Genomic DNA, 20,038 nt, shown 5'->3' on the forward strand with positions numbered 1-20,038 from the left:
ACTGCGTTCATCCACCTCTGGCCTGCTCGCCTCCCTACCACTGAGGAAGTACAGTTCCCGCTCAGCCCAGTCAAAACTGTTCGCTGCTCTGGCCCCCAATGGTGGAACAAACTCCCTCACGACGCCAGGACAGCGGAGTCAATCACCACCTTCCGGAGACACCTGAAACCCCACCTCTTTAAGGAATACCTAGGATAGGATAAAGTAATCCTTCTCACCCCCCTTAAAAGATTTAGATGCACTATTGTAAAGTGGCTGTTCCACTGGATGTCATAAGGTGAATGCACCAATTTGTAAGTCGCTCTGGATAAGAGCGTCTGCTAAATGACTTAAATGTAATGTAAATGTAAATGTGGCAGCATCATGTTGTGGGGACTGGGAGTCTAGTCAAGATTGAGAGAAAGATGAACATAGCAAAGTACACAGAGATCCTTAATGAAAACCTGCTCAGGACCTCAGACTGAGGTGGAGGTTCACGTTCCAACAGGACAACGACCCTCAGCACACAGCCAAGACAACGCAGGTGTGGCGCCTGGACAAGTCTCTGAATGTCCTTGAGTGGCCCAGCCAGAGCCCGGACTTGAACCAGATCAAACATTTCTTGAGAGACCTGAAAATAGCTGTACAGCTATGCTGCTCATCAAACCTGACAGCGCTTGAGAGGATCTGCAGGGAAGAATGGGAGAAACTCCCTAAATGCAGGTGTGCAAAGCTTGTAGCGTCATATCAATGACGATTCAAGGATGTAATCGCTGCCAAAGGTGCTAAAACAAAGTAAAGGGTCTGAATACTAAAGTAAAGGCTAAAGGGTCTGAATACTAAAGTAAAGGCTAAAGGGTCTGAATACTAAAGTAAAGGCTAAAGGGTCTGAATACTAAAGTAAAGGCTAAAGGGTCTGAATACTAAAGTAAAGGCTAAAGGGTCTGAATACTAAAGTAAAGGCTAAAGGGTCTGAATACTAAAGTAAAGGCTAAAGGGTCTGAATACTAAAGTAAAGGCTAAAGGGTCTGAATACTTATGTTGATGTGATTTTCTTTTTTTTAATGCATTTGCAAAAAATTCTAAACCAGTTTTTGGCTTGTCTGTATAGGTTATTGTGTGTAGATTGATGGGGGAATATTTAATCCATTTTAGAATAAGGCTGTCATGTTAAAAAAAAATGTGGAAAAAGTCGGGGTCTGAATAGTTTCCTGAATGCACTGTATATTGATATCCTTAGTAACTTCATTGATTGGAAAATGGGTTCAGATGTGACCTGATTCTCCATCGGTCTCTTTTTCCAGGGCTTCTGTTTGAGTTTCCTTACCCAGCTGGACCGCAGCTCCCATCCAATGGTCCAGAAACTGGTGTGTCAACACATCATGGGGGGAAACATCAAGTGTCTGAAGCAGGTAATACTGCAGGCCTGTAATATGACTTTATTGATTCCATATTTGTATTCATTGAGATCGATGGATAATTAAGAAGAAGCTTAATAATTCCTCAATATGAGATTCCTCAGTAGACATGGTTCTCCCTGTGTTTCCCCACAGCCCATCCCGGAGCCCACGGGGCGGCCCTGCATTCAGATGGAGGGCTACTGGGTATCCCAGGGGGAGATGGAGCCGGCTCTGGACCCCAGCTACATCCTCACCACCTCCGTCAAGCTTAACCTGCGTGACCTGGCCAGAGTGGTGTCTGCTGGGTAGGAAAACTGAGCTCCCCTTTCTGCTGTCCCCCGTCCCCCTGGATCTATCAGTCAACCTAGTCAATACCTGTGGTACAGTCCTAGTAGCCACTGTCTGTTGTATCGTCAACCTGTTGCTGGCACAATGAGCGTCACATGAGTTGTATTGGCTAATATTGGTTGTGTCATCACTGCTGCCATAAAGATGACATGACTTTCCCACGTTGCTGCTGCTGTTGTCGTGGTAGAGAGTAGTTGCCATGACCTCACCACAGGTCAATCGTTCCCAGTGCTCAATTGTTTCTCTGTCCTTCATTACGAGGTTAATTTAGTCTTATCTGGTAACATGGGCTGTGTCCCAAATGGCACCCTATTCCCTACACAGTGCACTAATCCCTAGGCTCTGGTCAGAATTTGTGCACTTGGGAATAGGGTGCCATTAGGGATGCATACATGACCTCCCCACTTCAGTCCAAGGAAAATCAATTGCACAATTGAAACACAGCTAAAAACAGACACTACCCAATTCTACACAACCTCACCACAGGTCAATTCTACACGACCTCACCACAGGTCAGTCGTCCCCAGTAAGTACTTGGTTGTTTCTCTGCCCTTCTTCTCTGGACATAGTCAGCGTCCCAAATGGCACCCTAGTAGTGCACTAGGGAAAGGGTGCCATTTGGGACAAATCCATGACCTCTACACTTGAGGTCAGCCAATTCCTCTTCCACTAAGTGCACATTGAAACACAGACACGAACCGGCTCTACTAGAAATATTTTATATTTGTTTGTTCTTCAGGAGCCACCCCGTCCTGATCCAAGGTGAGACCTCGGTGGGAAAGACCAGCCTGGTCAGGTGGATAGCAGCGGCCACGGGGAACCAGTGTGTCAGGATCAACAACCACGAGCACACAGACATCCAGGAGTACATTGGCTGCTACTCTTCTGACGGCAAGGGCAAGCTGATCTTCAAAGAGGGTACGGCAAGTTCTCCACTGTAGCCCTGCAGTCAGTGTCTCACACAGACTGTTCTGTTCATGATCACGGTGTAATGTCTTCGTTTTGTGTGTGTGCCTCTGCATGTGTGTCTCTGTATGTTTCACCTGTAGGCGTTCTGATTGACGCCATGAGGAAAGGATACTGGATTATTCTGGATGAGTTGAACTTGGCCCCTACTGACGTCCTGGAGGCCCTCAACAGACTGCTGGACGACAACAGGGAGCTGTTTGTCGCAGAGACACAGGAAGTGATCAAAGCGCACCCCCGATTCATGCTGTTTGCTACCCAGAATCCTCCTGGTCTCTACGGAGGCAGAAAGGTACGTGTGACTCTGGCCATAGTGGGTTATTAGGATTATATTGGGATAGTGTAGTTTGGTTATTTCACAGCCATAAATAGTGCAAGACAAGCAAGCACACATTTTCTACGCTCATTGAGTACCATGGGATCTGTTCCTTCGGGCACAGGAATTAGGATGGTGATGAAAGTGTAGTTTGGTAGACCAAGTCTCAGCGAGTGCAATATAATTTCTCTCCCCTCAGGTGCTGTCCAGGGCCTTCAGGAATCGTTTTGTGGAGCTTCACTTTGACGAGTTGCCTAGTGATGAGCTAGAGACCATCCTCTGCCAGAGATGTAGTCTTCCTCCATCCTACTGCTCCAAGCTGGTCAAAGTCATGCAGGATCTCCAGGTGACAGTCTCATATTTAATCTCCTTTCATATGTTAACTCATTGCCAATGGCAATAAGGTAATGGTGTGTTCTAATTTTATAACTCACTGTGTGTGTGTGTAGTCTCTTCGCAGGGGATCTACAGTGTTTGCTGGGAAACATGGCTTCATCACCCTGAGAGATCTCTTCCGCTGGGCTGACCGCTATCGGCTGGAGGAGCAGACAGATGCCTCCCGCGATTGGCTGCAGCATTTGGCTGATGACGGTAAGGCCCAATAGGATCACAGCAGCAATTTTGTCCCATCTTATACGACAAACTATCATCTGCTTTTGTCTCTATTGCTTTCTCTGTTTGTTGTTTTTCAGTGTGACTTATGTGTAAAATCATGTTCTACTTCACTTCAATGGTAATGTATTTTCACCTAAGTATTTAGGATTGTTGAAGTGTGTGTGTGTGTGTGTGTGTGTGTGTGTGTGTGTGTGTGTGTGTGTGTGTGTGTGTGTGTGTGTGTGTGTGTGTGTGTGTGTGTGTGTGTGTGTGTGTGTGTGTGTGTGTGTGTGTGTGTGTGTGTGTGTGTGTGTGTGTGTGTGTGTGTCTCAGGGTTCATGCTGCTGGCTGGGCGGGTCAGGAAGCCAGAGGAGGCCTCCACTATCCAGTCCATCCTGGAGAAACACTTCAAGAGGACGGTGAACTCTGACACCCTGTTCTCAGAGCAACAACTCACCACACAGTTTAGTAAGTAGAGCCTGGTTCTCTCTCACACACACACACACACCAACATGCCCTTTTGCCCCCGACCCAACTGTGTGCATGACCCTGCTCACTCACAAACAGTTCATATTGGGGGAGTGTGTCAACAATACAGGAAAGCACTACTGTGACTACAACTGTTCTGTCACAATACAGAATGTGGAATGATGAATGTGGTATGGAGAATGTTCAATATGAACGTGGTATGGAGAATGTTCAATATGAATGTGGAATGGAGCATGTTAAATATGAATGTGGAATGGAGCATGTTCAATATGAATGTGGAATGGAGAATGTTCAACATGAATGTGGTATGGAGAATGTTCAACATGAATGTGGTATGGAGAATGTTCAATATGAATGTGGTATGGAGAATGTTCAATATGAATGTGGTATGGAGAATGTTCAATATGAATGTGGTATGGAGAATGTTCAAGATGAATGTGGTATGGAAAATGATGAATGTGGTATGGAGAATGTTCCAGATGAATGTGGAATGGAGAATGTTCAAGATGAATGTGGAATGGAGAATGTTCAATATGAATGTGGTATGGAGAATGTTCAATATGAATGTGGTATGGAGAATGTTCAAGATGAATGTGGTATGGAAAATGATGAATGTGGTATGGAGAATGTTCCAGATGAATGTGGAATGGAGAATGTTCAAGATGAATGTGGAATGGAGAATGTTCAACATGAATGTGGTATGGAGAATGTTCAACATGAATGTAGTATGGAGAATGTTCAATATGAATGTGGTATGGGGAATGTTCAAGATGAATGTGGTATGGAGAATGATGAATGTGGTATGGAGAATGTTCAAGATGAATGTGGAATGGAGAATGATGAATGTGGTATGGAGAATGTTCAAGATGAATGTGGAATGGAGAATGTTCAAGATGAATGTGGAATGGAGAATGTTCAAGATGAATGTGGAATGGAGAATGTTCAAGATGAATGTGGAATGGAGAATGTTCAAGATGAATGTGGAATGGAGAATGTTCAAGATGAATGTGGAATGGAGAATGTTCAAGATGAATGTGGAATGGAGAATGTTCAAGATGAATGTGGAATGGAGAATGTTCAAGATGAATGTGGTATGGAGAATGTTCCAGATGAATGTGGTATGGTGAATGTTCCAGATGAATGTGGTATTGAGAATGTTCAAGATGAATGTGGTATGGAGAATGTTCAAGATGAATGTGGTATGGAGAATGTTCAAGATGAATGTGGAATGGAGAATGTTCAACATGAATGTGGTATGGAGAATGTTCAAGATGAATGTGGTATGGAGAATGTTCAAGATGAATGTTCAAGATGAATGTGGAATGGAGAATGTTCAAGATGAATGTGGAATGGAGAATGTTCAAGATGAATGTGGTATGGAGAATGTTCAAGATGAATGTGGTATGGAGAATGTTCCAGATGAATGTGGTATGGAGAATGTTCCAGATGAATGTGGTATGGTGAATGTTCCAGATGAATGTGGTATTGAGAATGTTCAAGATGAATGTGGTATGGAGAATGTTCAAGATGAATGGGGAATGATGAATGTGGTATGGAGAATGTTCATTGTGAATATGGTGTCTTATAAGGGCATGTAGGGAATGAGAGAAACCTCACAACTCTTGGCTGCACATACATAAATATGTACTTTAGCTGTTGAGACAACAAGGTACAGTGTATCACTATTCCCCATTATGTGGGGTCAATGGAGTGTGAACATGAATATTGAGTGTGAAGTGGATGGATTGTCCGTCATGTAGTGTTGTTCTGGAATGATACCACCTCCCTTTGTAACATACTTATCTGCTAATGACTTTGATCAAGTTTATTAGGCTATTTGTATTGGCCAGTGTGTCAGAGTTAATCTGGTTTATTGTGAATGGCAGGTCCGTTCGTGGACAGCTTCGCGGGCGTGCCTGAGGAGTTCCGTCACGTGGTGTGGACGCGGGGGATGAGGAGACTGGCCGTGCTGGTGGGACGAGCCCTGCATTTCGGGGAGTCTGTTCTATTGGTGGGAGACACTGGGTAGGATTCATCCTAAGTTCCTGATTGTGGAAATCTCTCCAATTGTCAATAAAATCTGTAAAGCGAGCAGTAGGTGAAGTGAATGGGTTATTACGTACTACAGAAAGACAAAGCTCTCCTAACTGTCCACTTCTTGAAGCCAATACAGTAACGTAGTGGTTCCCAAACTGTGGCACGCCCCCTGGGGGGAACTCAGTCTGGTGTTCAACTTACTCTTGAAAGTTGTCATAGTATAATGCACAAGGGGCAATTTTGAAATTGAGTATTGCAGCATAAGTTTTCCTATTGTCATGTCAGTCATTGCAGACCATAGAGAGCTATTTAGCTCTAACTTGTCAGAAAAATGTCTTGATCAGTGTGTCAGCTAACATTTTAGCTGACAAACATTTCTAGGTTGTTTAGCCTGTAGATTTTGTAGATGTTCGAGTCACTCGAATCAAATTAGACATGACAAAATGTATGGAATTGCAGGAAATAAGCTGTAAACCTGCTAAATGTTATCTCCACCATCAAGAGGGGTGTGAACAGTTTGTGTCATGAACAGTGCTTGTGCCCATGGAAGTAGATGTGCGCCCGGATTGGGCGAGGGATCTTCCCCAATGCTGGAAGAGGAGGCCTGAGTAAAAAAGTTTGGGAACCCCTGCACTAACGTACTAGCCAAAACCCCCAGAAAGACAGATCAGTTAGAACATACTTTCTCCTCCCCCCAGGTGTGGTAAGACCACCATCTGCCAGCTGTTTGCTGCGCTGGCCGGACAGAAGTTCTTCTCCCTCAACTGTCACCTGCACATGGAGACGTCTGACTTCCTGGGGGGCCTGCGTCCTGTCAGACATACTGGGACACACCAGGTAGATACTACACCGTTAATGGTCACAATTTAAATGAACTGTAAATTATGAACCCTCTTTTTTAAAATATTTTTTTTAACCTTTAGGCAAGTCAGTTAAGAACAAATTCTTATTTTCAATGACTACCTAGAAACAGTGGGTTAACTGCCTTGTTCAGGGGCAGAACGACAGATTTTTACCATGTCAGCTCGGGGATTCGATCTTGCAACCTTTCAGTTACCAGTCCAATGCTCTAACCACTGGGATACCTGCCGCCCCTAAACCCTCATAAACCCTTTATAAGGCATTAAGGTTCTTCATAATTTTAAAACTCACAGTAATTGAGTCAAATAAAAAATGCTTAAAGTAAAATTATATTTTAGTATATGATACAGATGGCCAGTCCCACTGACCCCCCTTTGTGTGTTGGTACAGGCGGATGCTGAGGACGGCAGGTTGTTTGAGTGGCACGACGGGCCCCTAGTCCTGGCCATGAGAGAGGGGGGGGTGTTCCTTATGGATGAGATCTCCCTGGCTGACGACTCTGTGCTGGAGAGACTCAACAGGTACACACACACTGACTATGTTCTAATATCCCCACTAGTGTACTGCTTAGAATCCCTGCCCAATACATCACTTCATTCTGAATGGTATACTAGTGTGGATATGGTAATAGAGCCGCTTTCTCACAATAGTTAGCGTATAACACTTCATTAGATATCGTTGACCTGTGACCCTGCTCTGATTTGGTTCAGTGTCCTAGAGACGGAGAAGTCTCTGGTGTTGGCAGAGAAAGGAAGTGGAGATGACGATGACGTGGAGCTGATCACAGCAGAGCAGAACTTCCGCCTGGTTGCCACCATGAACCCTGGAGGAGACTTCGGCAAGAAAGAGGTAAACCATTTCAACAGATGAACCAGCAGGGCCAGAATCTAAACCGGCCCCTAAAACTACATCCTATTCTATTCCTGCCTCTGGGGGGGACATACAGGGGCACAGCCACTTCTGTTTGTTATGTAGATGATCAGTCCAACTTGTTAACATTTCTCTCTGTGTGTGTGTGTGTGTGTGTGTGTGTGTGTGTGTGTGTGTGTGTGTGTGTGTGTGTGTGTGTGTGTCCAGCTCTCTCCTGCGCTGAGGAACAGGTTCACAGAGATCTGGTGCCCTCAGAGTAACAGCCGCAGTGACCTGGTGCAGATCATCCAGCACAACCTGAGGACCAGCCTCTCATTGGATGACAATGACCACCAAGGTACTCCTCTCCTCCACACACCACAGACAGAACACATCTCCTCATCTAGGAGTAGCATTTGATAGGCTAGAATAGTCTCCCTACCTGTACATATCTAATTTGAGTGTACTTCTCTTCAGTTTTTGTTGTTCTTAGTCTCAAATGTGTACACATCGTACCTCACTGTATTATTACGTTCATCCATTTCTATTGTACTTCCTTGTTGTAGCTATCTCTCACTATGACCTTTGACCCCCAACCCAGGAAGAGATATTGCGGAGCTCATGCTGGACTTTATTGACTGGCTGACCAACCAGGACTTTGGGCGGCGCTGCGTGGTCAGCGTCAGGGACATCCTGTCCTGGGTCAACTTCCTCAACCTAGTGTGTGAGCGTGACGCCGACGGCTTCATGACCATGGGGGACGAGGGCGAGGAGGAGGCTGAGTGGGACCTCCGGCTGGACACGGTCACTGCCTTCATCCACGCCGCGTGCCTGGTCTACGTGGACGCCATCGGCTCAGGTCAGACACCGGGACACTAGGTCACAGTACACTGCTTGTTGTTGATAGTGATGTGGAAATACACCGCAGATGTTCTGGTGCTTTCGTAAGGACACCAAACTCCTAAGTTGTGCATGTGTAGGATGCTTCATGATGCTTAGTAGGCCTCAGTGCTACAATCACATGATCTCACGTCTTTCTCTCCTTCTTGGGATGTCACAGGGACAACAGTATCTGCTGCGGAGAACGCCCTTGTGGCGCGCAGGGCCTGTCTGAGATTCCTGCATACCAAGCTGGGTGGGATCACCAAGCTGGACCAGGAGATGCTAGATGCACTGAGGGTCTATGACACCAGCCTGCTCAGGGAGCCCCAGTGGGGGGATGACTTTTTTGGCATCGACCCCTTCTACATCTCCTCAGGTGGGGACACTTTGATCCTAGATTAGAGCATGAAGCATCCCAAATGGCCATTGGACCCTGGTCAAAGATAGTGCACTATATAAGGAATAGGGTGCCATTAAGAACCCAACACTAGACTAGAGCATGTTGTTTATAATGGATCTGTTTTTGTAAAAATGGTACTGAATGTTTCCTGTGTTCTGCCAGGCCCGGAGAGTGAGAGCAGGAGCCTGACGGACTATGCCCTAGCAGCAGGCACAACAGCAGTTAACGCCCAGAGGCTCCTGAGGGCCCTGAAGCTGCAGAGACCTGTGCTGCTGGAGGGCTCCCCTGGCGTGGGCAAGACCAGCCTGGTGGCCGCCCTGGCAAAGGCTTCAGGGAACCACCTCGTCAGGATCAACCTCTCGGAGCAGACTGTAAGAAACTTTTCAAACTTTCACTGGGGCTCTTTACTATGATAATGCAAATGTTGAATGTTATTGTCTGGATTACTATTTATTTGCATGTGTACACCTCGGGAGGTTGGTGGCATCTTAATTGGGGAGGACGGGCTTGTGGTAATGGCTGGAGCATGATAGGTGGAATGATATCAAACACATGGTTTGATGGCACTTTATTTCCAGCCATTATTATGAGCCGTCCTCCCCTCCGCAACCTCCACTGGTGAATACTATGTTGTATTGTTACATAATATCTGAACTTTTTAAACTATACTGAACCAAAATATAAATGCAACATGTAGAGTGTTGTTTCATGACCTGAAGTAAAAGATCCCAGAAAATGTTCCATATAAACAAACCATTTATTTCTCTCAGATTTTGTGTACACATTTGTTTACAATCCTGTTAGTGAGCATTTCTCTTTTGCCCAGATAATTTGACAGGTGTGGCATATCAAGAAGCTGATTAAATAGCATGATCATTACACAGGTGCACCTTGTGCTGGGGACAATAAAGGGCCACTCTAAAATGTGCAATTTTGTCACACAACACAATGCTGCAGATGTCTTAAGTTTTGAAGGAGCATGCAACTGGCATGCTGACTGCAGGAATGTCCACCAGTGCTGTTGCCAGAGAATTTAATGTTCATTTCTCTACCATAAGCCACCTCCAATGTCGTTTTTGAGAATCTAATACGGCCTCACAACCACAGACCATGTGTATGGCGTTGTGTGGGCGAGCAGTTTGCTGATGTCAACTTTGTGAACAGAGTGCCCCACTGTTGGGGTTATGGTATGGGCTGGCATAAGCATCGGACAATGAACACAGTTGCATTTTATCGATGGCAATTTGAACGCACAGAGATACTGTGACGAGATCCTGAGGCCTATTGACGTGCCATTCATCCGCCGCCATCACCTCATGTTTCAGCATGATAATGCACGGCCCCATGTCGCAAGGATCTGTACACAATTCCTGGAAGCTGGAAATGTCCCAGTTCTTCTATGGCCTGCATACTCACCAGACATGTCACCCATTGAGCATGTTTAGGATGCTCTGGATTAATGTGTACAACAGCATGTTCCCGCCAATATTCAGGAACTATGCACAGTCATTGAAGACGAGTGGGACAACATTCCACAGGCCACAATCAACAGCCTGATCAACTTTTTATTTAAAGGTATCTGTGATCAAAGGATGCAGATCTGTGTTCCCAGTCATGTGAAATCCATAGATTAGGGCCTAATGAATTTATTTCTATTGACCGATTTCCTTATATGAACTGTAACTCAGTAAAATCTTTGAAATTGTTGCCTTTTATATTTTTGTTCAGTATAGAATTTATAGGTACATGTTATTGTCATATTGTACTATTATTGTTTTAATTGCATAATATTGTGAAATGAAAAGCACCATAAGGGAGGAATTAAAAACACCAGAGATGGCACTCTAAACCTATGTGTGATGTCATTTCCTTTCCTGACAGGATGTGACAGACCTGTTTGGGACCGACCTGCCTGTGGAAGGAGGGAAAGGGGGAGAGTTTGCATGGCGCGATGGCCCTCTCCTGGCTGGACTGAAGGCTGGACACTGGATTGTCCTGGATGAGGTATGGAATCATGTTTTTTTTATATTAACTCACCAGTTAATATACATGTCAACTTGAGAGGGAATTTGCATTGTTTCAGATTACATCAATTCTTGAGTGTGACTCCAGAATAGAAGAAAGCTTTAGGAGAAAGCAAAATATTGTATGGAGAAGAATATGATTTTGTATGACACAATTATTGGATAATGACGTATCTATTTTTCTCTACTTCTGTGCAGTTGAACCTGGCCTCTCAGTCCGTGCTGGAGGGGTTAAACGCCTGCTTTGACCACCGTGCTGAGATCTACATCCCAGAGCTGGGCATGAGCTTCCAGGTACAACACGAGAAGACAAAGATCTTCGGCTGCCAGAACCCCTTCACTCAAGGAGGGGGGCGCAAGGGCCTGCCCAAATCTTTCCTCAACAGATTCACTCAGGTAAGATGAGCTAGCCAAGTATTTTAGATATATTATGTATTGATATGTTGAATAAATAGTATGGTTGAACATATATTTGAGTCTTTTTGTGAAATTGTATTGGAATTTCAACTGTTTTCTCAGGTGTTTGTGGATCAGCTGACCAGTGAGGACATGGAATTTATAGGAGACTCCATCTTCCCAAACATTGACAATCAGATCATCTCTAAAATGGTGCAGTTCAACAACCGGGTAGGTAGAGGAGTCCTTTTACATTGGCTTCCATTTTATTTATTTCAAAACAACTGGTTGTTACTTGATATGCTGTTTTGTTCTGTGACCATTGACTATTGGGAAGATTACATGTGTCCAATTTGACCCCGCTGTTCCAGCCAAGGACACTGGCCACCAGCCTGTAGAGCAGCATCTGATGTTCCTCACATTTTTAACCATTAGTGTGGGGTGGGGGTTTACCACAGTCACTCTGGTTTATTTTGGGGACTTTTAGGTTTTAGGACTCCCCCAAATTCAGTGTTGGCCACCACATTTTTTGCTGTCTTAAACACCATTTTGCCCAGCCACTAACATTGCTTACCACTGTTCCCCTAAAAAGACAGTAAAAAGAACAATTCAGTTTCGATGGACAATAAAGTTGTATTCTATTTGATTTTGTAAGCTTGTCCTTGATGTATCTGTGGAGAGGAAGTGGGGTCAAAAAGGAGGCCCCTGGGAGTTCAACCTGCGCGACATGTTCCGCTGGTGTCAGCTGATGCAGACCGACCAATCACCAGGGTTCTTCAACCCGGGTCAGCACGTGGGATTGGTGTACGCTGACAGGATGAGGACCAAGGCAGACAAGGCCCATGTATGTAGACTACAACTCCTGTACATATGCACTATCTTTACTCAGTGGGTTTGTGTTCAAACTTCCTGTTTATCTCATCACATGTTTTGTCTTCAGGTGCTATCTGTGTTCAGGAAGGTGTTTGGGGAGTCCTTTGAGCCTTACACCGGATCAAGACAATTCCACATCACTCCACTCAATTTGCAGGTCAGTCATGTTGCAAACTCAATCCAGTTTTGGGTTAAAATATATGATCAAGTAATCCTTTGAATTAATCATATGTACTGGCTGTACATGGTGTCATAACTTTCATTCAGAAATAGCTATCCACATAGTGAATTAACCCTTGTCTTCATCCCCCTCTCTCTCTGTCATCCAGGTGGGATTCTCTGTCCTCCAGCGTAGCGGTGGATCCCCCGTGGCCCTAGACCCCCCTCTGTCTATCACCCACCAGGCACTGCGGCCCCTGGAGTCCCTGATGAAGTGTGTGGAGATGGGCTGGATGACGGTGCTGGTAGGCCCCACGGCCAGCGGGAAGACCAGCCTGGTGCGCCTCCTGGCCCTGCTCACTGGACACCGCCTCCGGGTCATGGCCATGAACAGTGCCATGGACACCACCGAGCTGCTGGGAGGGTTTGAACAGGTAACTAGTCCAGTCTAGTCACAGAGTCTCAAAGAGAGACCAAACTGGTAACTAAATGTAGTAATCCTTTGGGATTATTAACACTCTTGATATCTTAATATAGAGGGTTGTATTACAAGCTGGTTGGGTCTGTTTTCTAGGTTGACATCGTGCGGCCATGGCAGCAGGTGCTGGAGAACGTGGACTACATCGTTGCCATGGTAACGCGGCGAGGTCTGATGTCATTGGACGGGGCAGGGGTCCAGGACACAGAGTTCCTGCTGAAGACCTGGAGCCTGTTCTGTCGCTGGCTGAAGGAGGAGGGCCTGGAGAGGACCGGCGGGACGGTGACCTCCGAAGCCCTCAACAAACTGGAGGTCATCATCCTCCTGCTGCAGAAGCTCAACACCAAACTCAAGGTGTTCACAGGTAATGTCAGGAACAGGCAGCAACCCGAGGGTGTAGCTCTCTCTGGAACAGACAAACACTAGAATCATAGTGGTGGTTTATGAGTAGGTGATTTATGGACTGTTTGAAGTTAAGAATCACAAACTGTTTGGTGCTAATGGGTCATTCTACGCTAGGTCATTTTACACAGGTGCTGTGAGCAAGCCAACCATAACATTTTGCTCACAGCACATGTCATTGCGAGAGGAAAATGTTTCCCTATATCTTCATGTGATAAACTATACTACTCATTCAGAAACACTATGTACCGTGTCCCTCACCCTGCCTCCCTTCCTCCAGACATGTCCAAGCTGCAGATGGACTTCACCCTGTTGAAGGAGCGTCTGGCCCAGCTGCAGGACGGCTGGAGTAACGGAGGCTTTGAGTGGCTGGACGGCATGCTAGTCCAGGCCCTGCAAGCTGGGGATTGGCTGCTCATGGACAATGTCAACTTCTGCAGGTGAGGAAAGCAGCCAATAGCAGGACCTGCATCTTAAATTATACCACTAAATGTGTCACTGAAGGTAGTTGAAGATCTTGGTACAGTGTGAGTAAACCGGTCTTCTCACTTGTGTGAGGCTGGATGGCACCAGAGTGTGTTGCAGATGGTAAATGTAAGGTTAATGGGTGTTGTGTTTCTGTTTGTGTTAAGCCCCTCTGTGTTAGACCGTCTGAATGCCCTGCTGGAGCCCGGTGGGTGTCTGACCATCAACGAGCGTGGGGTCATCGATGGAACCACTCCTTCCATCACCCCACACCCCAACTTCAGGTACAATACAAAGCTTTGTGCACACACACCAACTCTGTTTGGACAGCCTAGTCTCAACCCTTCATCTCGCCTGACACTAGGCTGTTCCTGACTATGGACCCCGTGCACGGGGAGATCTCCAGAGCCATGCGGAACCGAGGGGTGGAGATCTACATCCCAGGGGAACACGAGGGGGTCTGTTGGGACACTCTGGACCTTAAGACTGTTCTCCACACCGCTGGTGTGACCGGAGACTGTGTGTGTGACCTGCTGATTGAAATACACACTGACATCAAAGCTACCATTTGGGGTGAGCTCTGAGGGAAACCTCTCCAAAATGCGTAGGATTTCAGTTGGACATCAGCTATGGTTTGCATGTTTGATTCTTCCGATAAAACAAAGGTATCCATAGATGGTATCCATAGCATGACTCCTCCAGTATGAATCTCTTCCTTTCTCTCTGTCTATCCAGATTCCCCTGCATCATGTGTCTCCTCCCTGCTCCATGCTGCAGCCCTGCTGTCCTGCCAGCTGCAGAGAGGAGTGGACCTGCCCAGTGCCCTGCAACACGCCTGTGGGGAGGCCTACTCCCTCTGCCAACGCACCACCTCCATCCAACGGGTACCAACCAACACCACCTTGTCTATCATAGAACATCCTCTACTCTCACTGCTATAACCTCAACCAGCCCATCTCTGTAATGTAATATACACTGACAACCAGCCTATATCTATACAGTGATATCTCAGTCCAAGACCGTAGTTATGTTCATATTATATTATGTTCCTAGTAGATTAATTGAAGTCAGTAATAAAGACTGCCGTTTTACATGTGGTTGCAGCAAGCCCAGGAGGTGATTGAGCGCCACCTGTCCATCCTGGACACAGAGGACTGGGGCAGCGGGCTGCTGTGTGCCGGGGTGTGGCCAGACGGCTTCCCCTCAGCCCTGCTCTCCACCGAAGACTCCTGCTTCTCCTCGGTCCTCCGTGACGGACAGGTCCTCTCCTTCTGCCTCAACACACTCAGCATGCAGGGCAAGAGGTGAGACTCATAGATCACAGGTTGGACATAGGTGTTTTTCCTGATCATGTGACCAGACCTGGAAAAACAGATTGTAACTAGGCCCCAGAGTTGTACCCGGTCTTATTGTAGCTGTAATGCTAACGTTTAGCTTGACCTGTGTGTGTGACCAGGAGCCGTCCTCTGAGCCTGAGTGACCTCCAGAGGGCTCTGCAGAGCGGGGCAGCGCTGCACGAGGGCCTGGTTTTCTCCGGCGGCGTGGTGGACCTGGAGGAGGACGGTGACACCCTGCGCTTGCTGCCTACCGCTGTTAGGCTACTCACCGAGAGGGCCTCGCACTCAGACTGGATGCTCCGCACCGCCTGGCTCTCCAGCCTGGCCAAGAACTACAAACACGCCCCTGGTATGGAGCTCATTCACTGCCCTTCCTTCAGCTTTTTATCTTTTTGGAGCTTTGTTACTCCCTACCAAATCAAATTGTATTTGTCACATGCGCCGAATAAAACCGGTGTAGACCTTACCTTGAAATACTTACTTAAAAGCCCTTAATCAACAAGGCAGTTCAAGAAATAAAGTTAAGAATACATTTACTAAATAAACTAAAGTAAAAGATAAAAAAAGTAACACAATAGAATTATATAACAATAACAAGGATATATACAGGGGGTACCGGTGCCGAGTCAATGTGCGGGGGAACAGGTTAGTTGAGGTCATTTGTACATGTAGGTAGGGGTAAAGTGACTGCATAGATCATAAATAGTGAGTAGCAGCAGTGTACAAAACAATGGGGGGTCCATTTGATTAATTGTTCAGCAGTCTGATGGTTTGGGGGTAGAAGCTGTTACGGAGCCTTTTGGACCTAGACTTGGCGCTCCGGTATCACTTGCTGTGCGGTAGCAGAGAGAACAGTCTATGACTTGGTTGACTGGAGTCTTTGACAATTTTTTTGGGCCTTCCTCTGACACTGCCTAGTATATATGTCCTGGATGGCAGGAAGCTTGGCCCCAGTGATGTACTGAGCCGTACGTACTACCATCCGTAGCGCCTTACGGTTTGATGCCGAGCAGTTGCCACACCAGGCGGTGATGCAACCGGTCAGGATGCTCTCGATGGTGCAGCTGTAGAACCTTTTGAGGATCTGAGGACCCATGCCAAATCTTTTCCGTCTCCTGAGGGGGAGAATGTGTATTCGTGCCCTCTTCACGACTATCTTGGTGTGCTTGGACAATGTTAGTTTGTTGGTGATGTGGACACCAAGGAACTTGAAGCTCTCAACCCGCTCCACTACTCTATGTGAATGGGGGGCCTGTTCCGCCATCGTTTTCATGTAGTCCACGATCAACTCCTTTGTCTTGCTCACATTTAGAGAGAGGTTATTGTCCTGACACTACACTGCCAGGTCTCTGACCTCTTCCCTATAGGTTGTCTCATCATTGTCGCTAATCAGGTCTACCACTGTTGTCATCAGCAAACTTAATGATGGTGTTGGCGTTGTGCTTGGCCACACAGTCATGGGTGAACAGGGAGTACAGGAGGAGACTAAGCGCACGCCGCTGAAGGGCCCCGGTGTTGAGGATCTGAGGGCATGGATTTCTTGTAAGCGTCTGGATTAGTGTCCCGCTCCTTGAAAGCGTCAATTCTAGCCTTTAGCTCCCTGCGGATGTTGCCTGTAGTCTATGGCTTCTGGTTTGGATATGTACGTACGGTCACTGTGGGGACAACGTCGTCGATGTACTTATTGATGAAGTTTGTGACTGAGGAGGTATACTCCTCAATGCCATTGGATGACTCCCGGAACATATCCCAGTCTGTGCTAGCAAAACAGTCATGAAGCGTAGCATCCGTGTTATCTGACCACTTCCCCTTGGTGGGATAGTCTTGACCGTAGATCATCCAGTTAGTTTTCCAGTGATTGAACGTTGGCCAATAGAAGGGTATTGGCGGTTTACTCACTCGCCTATGAATTCTCACAAGGCACCCCGACCTTCACCCCCTGTATCTCCGTCTTTTCTTCACGTGAATGATGAGGTTTTGGGGCTGGTGTCCGGGAAGCAGTATATCCTTCGTGTCGGACTCATTAAATAAAAAACGTGTTTATTCACTGTTCTGATGTCTAGAAGCTCTTTTCGGTCCTGAGAGACAGGAGCAGCAACTTTATGTACAAAATAAGTTACAAACAATGCGAAAAAAACTAACAAAATATTACAGTTGGTTATGAGCCCGTAAAACGACAGCCAACCCCTCCGGCACCGTTATTCAACCAGGGCCATGTACATGGTGTATGTTACTGTTTATGTCAAGGGACTGCTCTGTGGTCAGTGGAGCTTTGTTGCTGTCTGTGTATTTGGTGCGTGTTACTCTTAGGGACTGCTTTGAGATCCGCTTGTTGTTACAGAGGTGGCACTGGTGCAGCTGGAGGCAGGGAACAGAGCTCTAAAGGCCATGTTCAGCAGCAAGCTGACTGTGAAGGGAAAGTGCCTCACTGAGCTGCTGCAACCACATAGCACAGGTAGGCTAAACTATTTTCTAACACTCTCTCCAGCTCTTTTACACAAATAATACATATCATAACTCCCGTCAAAACAATCACTTTTCACAAGTTAAAAAATTGACATTAATGTTCATGTGGGTATTAGATGACTACAGGATTCTGGTGGACATGCGTTGGAACAAGCAGTACCTGGACATTCTGGCCAACACGTGTAACTTTGAAGACGAGGAGAGGTACATGGAGTTCATGGAGGCTCTCAATGCAGTGGCCAACAGGTATGTGTCTGGCTGTGTCCCATATGGCACCTTATTCTCTGTATAGTGCATTTCTTTTGACCAGGGCCTATAGGGAACCATTTGGGATATATCCTCTGTCCGGTAGTCTGGCTGTTTAGTAACTGGGGTTACGTGGTGGCTGTGGTGTTGAGTAACCTGGGTGTGATGTGTGTCTTTACAGGATCATACTGTTGATGGACAGAGAGGAGAGGGCTGCGGTCGGGAGCTGTGCTATCAAGTCATCAGCACACAACAGTGCGCTGAGGCTGGCCACTGCTTTCTCCAAAGGTACATACTGTCGCTGTGCTGCTTCCGTACAGCTCGACTTGGTGACTGTGTGCTTGCTGAAATGTAAAGGTTAATATTGCTGGTGTTATAATGTTGCATATGTTTTTTTGACCATTAAAGGGACGGTGGACATTGGTCATCTGCCCCACCCAGTGCTGATGCACCTGCGCTCCTTCTTTGACCTGTGGGACACCTTCACACTGCAGGCCGTGCAGACTGGACAGCCCTACATATCTGACCATCTCATGTTCGAGGTTAATACCGTAGTAGTCATTGTAATTCCATTTTAGTTGATGTCTCATTCAGTAACCGTCATCAACCTGGGCTTAAATTCTGTTTGTAATAAATAGTATCTATGGTGTCCACAGATCCTGCAGCTGCTGCAGTGGAGAGACCGGTTCTGGCAGGTGTGTAACTCGCTGCCTGCTGACTCCCAGGGAGTGTCGGTCCTCTCGCTACACTGGCAGTGGGTGCAGAAACACCTCATCCTCCGGCTTCCACAGCTACTACTGGGAGATGGCACCCATGAGTGAGTAACACCTTCCTTTTTACCCAGGAAGTAGTATTAGAATCCTCCAAAAGACCTGGACAGTAGAATCAATTAAATTTACTTTATTGTAAAAGTGTTTTTTTCTGCGTCCCAAACGGCACCCAATTCCCTACAGAGAGCCATATGGGCCCTGGTTAAAAGTATTGCACTATATAAGGAAAAGTGTTCCATTTGGGACACAGACTTTGTGTTTTCTACCTGGAAATGTAATGATAGCAACCCTTTTTTATTGTACTGTTCCAGTGGCCAGCAGGAGCTCCAGACAGTGTCAGCTGCCATCCAGACTGTCCTGTCCACCTCTGTCACTGTGGCTACTGCCCTGAAGGGCATCCAGAAAATATTGGGGAAACCCCTTCCATTCAAGGTAGAGAGAAAGAGACAGAACATTTAAACCACTGTCTCAAACACCCACCTTACTCGGCGAGAGAGCATTCAACACACTATCTGAAACAAGCACCTATACTGGAAACTCTCCTATCAGTTATTGATTGGCATAACCAAGCCTTGATTTCCAGGCTTCCTCATGTTTAAGACTTGAGAGTATGGTATTACAATAGTAATATTAACCCGTCTGACTCATCGCTGTCTCCCATAGCTGGAGTCTGTAGCCGAGTGTGCATCCCGGCTGAGGGTCCTGAGCAGGGCCCTGGACGTGGGCGACCTGAGGCTGGACAACACGGCCTCCCTGTGGAGACAGGAGCTAGTCCGCCTGCAGGGAGCCGCTCTGGGCCTGGACACCAAGGAAAGCCTGCTAGAAGCCTGGGGCCTGGTCCTGCTGGCCAATAACCAGCTAGAACCCCAGAACTCCGGTAACCTGGTGCTACATACTAAAGTTGTGTGAGTGTTTATGTCATCCCTCTCCAACTATTCATTATTCAATTATATCCTGATCCCAGGTGTCCTAGAGAGGCTGTTGTCGTGCGTGCAGCAGCAGCAGGGTCACATGACCTTGTGCGGCCTACTGGAGGTGCGCTCCTCTATGCATGACGAGGGGGAGCAGGGAGACAGCGCCCCTCCCTGTAGGGAGGTGTTACAGCAACTCAGCCGCAGGGCCCAACTCTGGCCTCTCATGGAGGAGCTGGCCGTACTCAACCAGCTCAGGCTCAGCACCGACCTGCTGCAGCTGGCTCTCACACAGGGGTAAGAGATGGCTACAGTGAGTCAATGAAGGAAATAGGATTATCTAGCTTTAATTAGTGCTTCAAATAGCTTAATTGTCTATCTAATTTACTT

General features: G+C 46.7%; 1 protein-coding gene across 2 annotated transcripts in view; it reads left to right on the forward strand.

Annotated features, from left to right (window-relative positions):
- LOC118398759 (midasin-like) overlaps positions 1-20,038 on the forward strand; it is a 65,538-nt gene that overhangs the window by 16,838 nt on the left and 28,662 nt on the right. For both annotated transcript variants that reach the window (XM_035794429.2, XM_052471129.1), the window contains exons 22-57: positions 1,284-1,391; positions 1,533-1,684; positions 2,467-2,645; positions 2,777-2,985; positions 3,209-3,355; positions 3,459-3,600; positions 3,937-4,071; positions 5,979-6,117; positions 6,828-6,966; positions 7,381-7,511; positions 7,701-7,839; positions 8,068-8,197; positions 8,441-8,698; positions 8,900-9,097; positions 9,284-9,492; positions 11,003-11,125; positions 11,344-11,541; positions 11,665-11,772; positions 12,197-12,385; positions 12,482-12,571; positions 12,744-13,007; positions 13,148-13,415; positions 13,734-13,893; positions 14,086-14,202; positions 14,283-14,491; positions 14,654-14,802; positions 15,023-15,222; positions 15,375-15,604; positions 17,597-17,710; positions 17,838-17,967; positions 18,149-18,255; positions 18,376-18,509; positions 18,624-18,784; positions 19,049-19,169; positions 19,401-19,614; positions 19,702-19,945. In XM_035794429.2, the coding sequence (XP_035650322.2) occupies positions 1,284-1,391; positions 1,533-1,684; positions 2,467-2,645; positions 2,777-2,985; positions 3,209-3,355; positions 3,459-3,600; positions 3,937-4,071; positions 5,979-6,117; positions 6,828-6,966; positions 7,381-7,511; positions 7,701-7,839; positions 8,068-8,197; positions 8,441-8,698; positions 8,900-9,097; positions 9,284-9,492; positions 11,003-11,125; positions 11,344-11,541; positions 11,665-11,772; positions 12,197-12,385; positions 12,482-12,571; positions 12,744-13,007; positions 13,148-13,415; positions 13,734-13,893; positions 14,086-14,202; positions 14,283-14,491; positions 14,654-14,802; positions 15,023-15,222; positions 15,375-15,604; positions 17,597-17,710; positions 17,838-17,967; positions 18,149-18,255; positions 18,376-18,509; positions 18,624-18,784; positions 19,049-19,169; positions 19,401-19,614; positions 19,702-19,945 (5,945 nt within the window). The remainder of the gene's footprint in view (positions 1-1,283; positions 1,392-1,532; positions 1,685-2,466; positions 2,646-2,776; positions 2,986-3,208; positions 3,356-3,458; positions 3,601-3,936; positions 4,072-5,978; positions 6,118-6,827; positions 6,967-7,380; positions 7,512-7,700; positions 7,840-8,067; positions 8,198-8,440; positions 8,699-8,899; positions 9,098-9,283; positions 9,493-11,002; positions 11,126-11,343; positions 11,542-11,664; positions 11,773-12,196; positions 12,386-12,481; positions 12,572-12,743; positions 13,008-13,147; positions 13,416-13,733; positions 13,894-14,085; positions 14,203-14,282; positions 14,492-14,653; positions 14,803-15,022; positions 15,223-15,374; positions 15,605-17,596; positions 17,711-17,837; positions 17,968-18,148; positions 18,256-18,375; positions 18,510-18,623; positions 18,785-19,048; positions 19,170-19,400; positions 19,615-19,701; positions 19,946-20,038) is intronic.

This window comes from Oncorhynchus keta, chromosome 19, assembly GCF_023373465.1.
Source record: "Oncorhynchus keta strain PuntledgeMale-10-30-2019 chromosome 19, Oket_V2, whole genome shotgun sequence".
NCBI lineage: Eukaryota > Metazoa > Chordata > Actinopteri > Salmoniformes > Salmonidae > Oncorhynchus > Oncorhynchus keta.